Source organism: Trichechus manatus, unplaced genomic scaffold (assembly GCF_000243295.1).
Source record: "Trichechus manatus latirostris isolate Lorelei unplaced genomic scaffold, TriManLat1.0 scaffold00026, whole genome shotgun sequence".
In the NCBI taxonomy this organism is placed as follows: Eukaryota; Metazoa; Chordata; class Mammalia; order Sirenia; family Trichechidae; genus Trichechus; species Trichechus manatus.
The window spans coordinates 22,156,766-22,164,727 of record NW_004443962.1 but is presented as its reverse complement, the minus strand read 5'-3'; the positions used below and the strand labels follow the sequence as shown (position 1 = coordinate 22,164,727).

General features: G+C 40.3%; 1 protein-coding gene across 1 annotated transcript in view; it reads right to left on the bottom strand.

Annotated features, from left to right (window-relative positions):
• The window catches only part of SLC9C1 (solute carrier family 9 member C1), a 146,337-nt gene extending 138,607 nt beyond the window's left edge, over window positions 1–7,730 (bottom strand). Inside the window, exons 1-2 of the mRNA XM_023728901.1 lie at window positions 7,630–7,730; window positions 4,274–4,402 (exon numbers count right to left, since the gene is read on the bottom strand). Of these exons, the coding sequence (XP_023584669.1) occupies window positions 4,274–4,402; window positions 7,630–7,719 (219 nt within the window). The 5' untranslated portion in view covers window positions 7,720–7,730. The remainder of the gene's footprint in view (window positions 1–4,273; window positions 4,403–7,629) is intronic.
• Between the last annotated feature and the right edge of the window lie 232 nt (window positions 7,731–7,962).

Genomic DNA, 7,962 nt, shown 5'->3' with positions numbered 1-7,962 from the left:
AGCTGGAGATAGAAAACCAAAAGTGAAGAACACACTTCACATTTCTTAAGTTGAAAGAACTGAAGAAAAAATTCAAGCCTCGAGTTGCAATAGTGAAGGATTCTACAGGGAAAATATTAAACAATGCAGGAAGCATCAAAAGAAGATGGAAGGAATACACAGTCACTATACCAAAAAGAATTGGTCAACATTCAACCATATCAGGAGGTAACATATGATCAGGAACTGATGGTACTGAAGGAAGAAGTTCAAGCTGCACTGAAGACATTGGCAAAGAACAAGCCTCCAGGAATTGACGGAATACCAACTGAGATGTTTCAACAAATGGATGCAGCACTGGAAGTGCTCACTTGTCTATGCCAAGAAATTTGGAAGACAGCTGCCTGGCCAACTGTCGGAAGAGATCCATATTTATACCTATTCCCAAGAAATGTGATCCAACTGAATGTGGACATTATCAAACAATATGATTAATATCACATGAAAGGAAGATCATTCAAGGGCAGCTGCAACAGTATATCGAGAGGGAAGTGCCAGAAATTCAAGCCGAATTCAGAAGACGACACGGAACCAGGAATATCATTGCTAATGTTAGATGGATCCTAGCTGAAAGCAGAGACCACCAGACAGATGTTTACCTGTGTTGTATGACTATGCAAAGGCATTGTACTGTGTGGATCATAACTAATTATGGATAACATTGTGAAGAATAGGAATTCCAGAACACTTAATTGTGCTCATGAGGAACCTGTACATAGCTCAAGAGGTTTAAAGTCAGGAAAGGTGTGCGTTAGGGTTGTATCCTTTCACCATACTTATTCAATCTGTATACTGAGCAAATAATCCGAGAGGCAGGACTATATGAAGAAGAATAGGGCATCAGGATTGAAGGAAGACTCATTAAGTCTGTGTTACGCAGGTTACACCAACCTTGCTTGCTGAAACTGAAGAGGACTTAAAGCACTTACTGATGAAGATCAAAGACCACAGCCTTCAGCATGGATTACACCTCAACATAAAGAAAACAAAACCCCTCACATCTGGACCAATAAGCAACATCATGATAAATGGAGAAAAGATTGAAGTTGTCAAGGATTTCATTTTACTTCCATGAGTGTTGATTGTGGGTTTAAGCATAACAGCGATTGTGGGGATGTCACAAGACTGGGCGGTGTTTCGTCTCGTCAACTCAAAGGCACATAACAACAACAATGATCCTGTCATCTGTAAATAGAGATAGTTTTACTTCTTCTTTTCCAGTTTAGATACTCTTTACTTCCCTTTCTTGCCTTGTTGCTCTGGCTAGGACTTCCAGTACAATATTGAATAAGAGCAGTGATAGTGGGCATCCTTGTCATGTTCTGAATTCTTATAGGTGCCTTCAGGCACAATCACCACATTTTCCAAAGTCTGTTTGGGAATGAAATTTTGCTAAACATCCACCATAGGTAGAAAAAGAGGTAGCAAGTGCAAGGCAATGGTGGAAAGGTTGAAGGCCAGGTGCCAGTTCTAGAATAAAAGGAATCTCTCTTTGTACCTTTAAATACCTGAAGGCTGTTAGTCTTTTTCCATTGAGAATAATGTTGGCTATTGGTTTGGCATATATGCCTTGATTATGTGAGGAATCTCCCTTCTATTTGTATTTTGCTGAGAGTTTTTATCAGGAGATGATGTTGAATTTTTTTTTTTTTATTGTGCTTTGGGAAGATTTACCGAGCAAATTAGTTTCTCATTAAATGATTAATACAATTATAGTTTTGTGACATTGGTTGCCAACCCTGTGATATGTCAACTCTCTCCTTGATCTTGGGTTCCCCATTTCCATTCACCCAGCTTTCCTGTCCCCTCCTGCCTTCTTGTCCTTGCTCCTGGGCCAGTGTACCTGTTTAGTCTTGTATACATGGTTGAGCTACGGGTATTATTGTTTCATGGGCCTGTCTAATCTTTGGCTGAAGGGTGAACCTCAGGAGTGACTTCAGTACTGAGTTAAAAGGGTGCCTGGGGGCCATAGTCTCGAGGTTTCTCTACCCGGAGACTATGGCCCCCAGGCACCCTTTTAAGTAAGCCTGATCGTTTTTTTGTGAGTTAGAATTTTGTTCTACTTTTTCTCCAGTTCTGTCCAGGACCCTCTATTGTGATCCCTGTCAGAGCAGTCAGTGGTGGTAGCCAGGCACCATCTAGTTGTGCTAGAAGAATTTACTGTATATAGTTTTAACTATGTATAGGAAATGAGACATATCAGACTAACACAGAAAAAACAGAAAGGTTAGAAAGAGGTTTCAAAAGAGGAAAAAGGAGATAAGACAACAGGAAAAAAATGGAAATGTCAGAGGACTACAGAAAATGTACAAAGAGAGATTCCTTTTATTCTAGAACTGGCACCTGGCCTTCAACCTTTCTACCATTGCCTTGCATTTGCTAACTCTTCTTCTACCTATGGTGGATGTTTAGCAAAATTTCATTCCCAAATAGACTTTGGAAAACATGGTGATTGTGCCTGAAGGCACCTATAAGAATTCAGAAGAACTAAAATGCTTTAAAGCTCTCTTCTTTCTGATCATTTTGCTCTTTCATTTGTACCCACAAAGTCACATTAGATGGGTGTGGGGACTGAGCACTGGACTCTGATTCAGGAGGCCTGGATAACAGCACTGAGTAACTTTAGTTAAGTCACTTAATCACACATCTCTAACAATGATAGTGTGCATGTATGGTGCGAAGACCAGGCAGCACTGAACGGGAGGCTTGGGTGGATAAAGACTGAAACAGCATCAGGGTGGTGAGAGAAACGGCGTGGTCCCTTAGATCAATAACTCTGGGGTGGCTGAGTTCTCATTTTAAAGTTTTGGTGGTCAGCAGAATTGTATGACTAACTCCTGTTGAAAGGAACACAGAGTCATGAGGATTGAGAGTCAGGAGGCCCAAATCCTTATTCTTCCACCAGGTAATTCACACGGTATGTTGCTTGCAAAAGTGGCTGTAGTATTCTGCTCCCTGTGTGTACACCACTGGATATTCCGTCACCACACTGCCATTGGGTTTAACCAAGTGATTCACTTTGGCCAAAAGGAGCAATAGTAAGTGAATGTGATGCAAGTAGAGACAAAAAAGTATGGTAAATTGAGCCTTGTGCTCTCCTGTTGCTGTTTGGTAATCTGCAACCTCCATATGAAGAGGCCTGGAATAGCCTGCTAAATGATGGGGTATATGTGTCCCAGCAATCCCCATTGCCACAACCAATGCCAGCACTAACACTACCAATCAGCAGACACCTGAGTGAGGCCAGCTCCATCATCCCGCTGCCAGCTGATCCACCAGGTGAGCAGAGATGCAGGAGATGCCCTGCAGAGATCACCTGAGTCAGCTCAGATCACTTGTATATCTCTCTTCTTTTCAATTTCACCCTTTTGTGATTTGTCTGCACTCCAAGTGCCTGGATTCTGTTTAAAGTGTAAATCATTCTAATACTTTGTGCAATGTTTAAGTGCTCGGCTGCTAACTGAAAGGTTGGTGGTTCGAATCCACCCAGTGACACCATGGGATTAAGACCTGGAGATCTGCTTCTGTAAAGATTATAGCCAAGAAAACCCTATGCGGCAGTTCTCTTGGTCACGTGGGATTGCTGTGAATCGAAATGACTCAATGACACCTAACAACAACAGTGTAGTTTAGGTAATGGCCTTATATTCACAGAACCCTTTTGATTACAGTACTTCAAAAGAAATGGATACCCTGCTTAAGTGCTGGAGTATTTTTTCTCAGGGTCTCTCCTTGAGGTGGTCCAAATCTCACATGATTGATAAATTCCTTATAGTTTGTGAATTAGGGTTATAGCTGTCTCTTTGAGTTCTCTTCTCTGCTTATTTTTTTTTTTTTTTTTTTTTTTTTTTACATGTGGATGTGGGAAGCTTCAGAAGGTGGGCATTTAAAAAATAAGTTTACTCATCAATTTCCTTTTACTGGACCTAATATACTTCATAATAGATCTCTGGTAGGATCTCAGATTATAAGTAAAACTGGTATTAAGTTCTGTCAGATTTTCAAAATTACTCTTTTCCTCAATAATTTTTTCCTAGGTCTCCAATATGACAGCCAATTGCCAAGACACTGTTTATTCACTAAAAAATAAACCTGAATTTACTACTCCTCTACCCTGTAATTTTCCCATGTCTTTCTTTTTCTATTTTGGAGCAAAAAATTTAAAAATCTGAACATAGATAACATGTACTAGTTCATGAATGAACGATGTTATTGAAAAAAGAATACTCCTTACCTGCCAAATCAACTTGTGGAGCATGTATACGTCCATGTCAAATGCAACATTAAAGATAATTATTGGTGTAAATATACCAAAAAATAATTTTGGACTCATCCATTGAATGGCATTTGCATAAGCTTGGATCTAATAATAGTAAAAATAAGTCATTTTCTCATTTATCCACCCTTCCATCCCTCTTATAAGCATAGAATACATGCCAGGCACTCCTATCTATAGCAAGCAAGAAAGAGGGTTCTAATTAAACACCAGATATATCACCATCTGATAAATGCTAAAGTCTTAACTCTACTGGATTTTCATAGTTCCACTTCAGATTATTTCCAATTACAGAGGAAAGTTACTGCATAACCTTATGCCCATTTTATTTTATTTTATTCTTAAATGGGTATAGGAAGTATATTGTCATGGGTCCTTGAGGGTATGTAGGAGATTTTCAGGCATACGAGACAAAGAAAGATTTCAGGTAGATGGAGCATCATATACAAAATCACAAAGGAGTAAATAAACGTATTAAATTTCAGGAAGTAGAAATAATTAGTCTTGGCTTATGTAGACGATGTGTGTGGAAGAATGACAGCAATAGAGACTGGAAAGTTATGCAGTTCATGAATGAAAAATTAACCATGTTTATCATGAAATAGTTGTTTGACAATACTTGTAAACCCTATAGTAGTGTCTTCCTCTGGTGCAGAGGGCAAATGAGCTTACTACCCACTGTAAAGATTCAGGTTCTCTAAGCTCAGGTTTCTTCTCCACTAATGCAACACACTGTGGACAGGTTTCACCTGGCCCCTTTGCTTCTCCTCACAGAAGCTGGAGTTAGGGGCACTGGACAAGATTAATACTGACACCCTGGTGCTTGTGTGAGTAATACAGTCCTCTGTCTCTGACTCAGGAGTCCCATGTCTTCTGCCAGCACACATGAAACAGTGGCAGGCTAACTTATTAGCCTGCAAGTAGGGTGAAATCTCAGGCCCTTTAGAGTTCTTTAGAGACAATCTCTTCCTTTAAAGAGTTACTGACAAGCAGATAAAGTTAAGTTCGTAGAAGTACTTAAATTTACATTTATGTCAAAATCATGTGGTTATAATACTGATTTATGACAAAAAAGTGAAGTAGTAGTTTGTTAGTTGTTCTCACATGATATGTGTTCTCTGTATATACATACATACATACATATATATATATATTTAACATCACTGGCTAAATTTGTTTGGAAAAGTCAATCATTTTCAGATTCCTCATTCACACTCTGATTGATTAGAGCCAAAACCAAAAAAACCCGTCGCCGTTGAGTCGACTCCGACTCACAGTGATCCTATAGTCAGAACAGAACTGCCCCATAGGGTTTCCAAGGCTGTAAATCATTACAGAAACAGACAGCCACATCTTTCTTCCACAGAGCCGCTGAGGGTTCAAACCACTGACCTTTTTGGTTAGCAGCTGAGAGCTTAACCACTGTGCCAGCAGGGGTCCCTAAACAATCTTTATGGAAGCAGATCAGCAGGTCTTTCTCTCATGGAGCTGCTGGGTGATTTTGAACTGTCCACCTTTCGGTTAGCAGCCAAGTGCTTTACCACTGTGCCACCAGGGCTCCTTAACAGGGGTTGACAAACTATGGCCCATGGGCCAAATCTGGCCCAGTGCCTGTTACTGTAAATTAAGTTTTATTGGAACATAGCCATGCCCATTCATTTCTGTATTGTCTGTGGCTGCTTTTGCATTATGACGGCAGAGCTGAGTAGTTATGACAGATCATATGCCCTTCATGGTCTCAAATACTATATGACCTTTTATAGAAGAAAGTTTGCCAACCTCTAGGCTAGAGGACTATTCAATGTGTCAATAATACATTCATATTATCATCGGTATTCTCTCTCCCTGCCTGATTCCAACTATTTTGTAATACTGTAGCTGCCTTGACTATATCTATAGTTTGTCTTTCTCCTCGCTTCCAGCTCCAGAAAGAGGTTCACCTTATTTCTCTTGTTATATTCTAAGCCAGGAAAAATTAGAGACTGGCCTCTATTCTAATGGAAAACCTACGAAACATTCCTAATTGAGGCAATAGATGGGTTCAATATCGAATATTTTGCTGCTAGAGTCCGGTACCAGCAGCCCAAAGTCTCCTTGGATTTTTATTAGTCTGTTGCTGGCCTGAGCTTTAGAATTCTTCTTAAACACTCATTGGCCACATAGACTCTTTGTACTTGTATGTGTACTCATTTTGAACTGCCTGCCAAGCTTCAGGCCTAGGCTCTGTTTTGACTATGTTTAATAAGATTGCAAGTCTTTCAAGCCTTGTTCTTTTTCCTACACATCTGATCTGATGCCATCCACATTACAAGTATCTATGGACTGGCAGAACATTGAGGGAAGGAGTTTTTTTTATTGTAAAGGTTTACAGACCAAAGTAGCTTCTCATTAAACAGTTACTACACATATTGTTTTGTGACATTGACTACCAGCGCCACGACATGTCTCGACCTTGGGTTCCCTATTACCAGCTTTCCTGTCCCCCTCCTACCTTCTAGTCCTTGTCTCTGGGTTGGAGTGCCCATTTAGTCTTGCTTTGTTTTATGGGCCTCTCTAATCTTTGGGTGAATGCTGAACCTCAGGAGTGACTTTATTACTGAGCTAAAAGGGTGTCCAGGGGCCATACTCTCAGGGTTTCACCAGTTTCCGTCAGGCCAGTAAGTCTGGTCTTTTTTTGTGAGTTAGAATTTTGTTCTACATTTTTCTCCAGCTCTGTCCAGAGCCTCTATTGTGATCCCCGTCAGAGCAGTCAGTGGTGGTAGCCGGGAACCATCTAGTTGTGCTGGACTCAGTCTGGTGGAGGCTGTGGTAGTTGTGGCCCATTAGTCCTTTGGACTAATCTTTCCCTTGTGTCTTTGTTTTTCTTCATTCTCCCTTGCTCCAGATGGGGTGAGACCAGTGGAGTATCTTAGATGGCTGCTTGCATGCTTTTAAGACCCCAGACACTGCTCATCAAAGTAGAATATAGAATATTTTCTTTATAAACTGTTATGCCAATTGAGCTAGATGCTCTACATGTTCCCTGAGACCATGGTCCCCACCGCCTTCAGCCCAGTAATTCGGTCCCTCAAGGAGTTTGGATGTGTCTCTGGAGCTTCCTTGACCTTGCCTTGGACAAGTTGTGCTGGCTTTCCCAGTATTGGGTACTGTCTTACCCTTCACCAAAGTTACCGCTTATCTATTGTATATTTAGTGTTTTTCAATCTCCACCTCTCCCCTGAGGGAAGAAGTATTTTTGCAAATTTTCTTAATTCATTGTTATATTTATATGACTCTTAGATATAGTGCAAAATACCCGCATTTAGTATACATACCTGGTACGATGCAAAACTTAATATTTCAAAACCACATCCAAATAAAAATAATATCACAGGGAGAGGAATTGGAAAGTCTTTCAAGTGCATGTTCAGAAATGCTGCAAAAAAAAAAAAAAAAAAAGTCATTACTGAAAGACAATGAAATATCACATTTATAGAACTTTTATGTGATATGGAGCCCTGGTGGTGCAGTGGTTAAGCATTTGGCTGCTGACCACCAGCCACTCCTTGGAAACCCTATGGGACAGTTCACTCTGTCCTACAGTGTCGCTATGAGTTGGAGTCAACTTGATGGCAACAGGTTTGGTTTTTTTGGTTTATGTGATATGA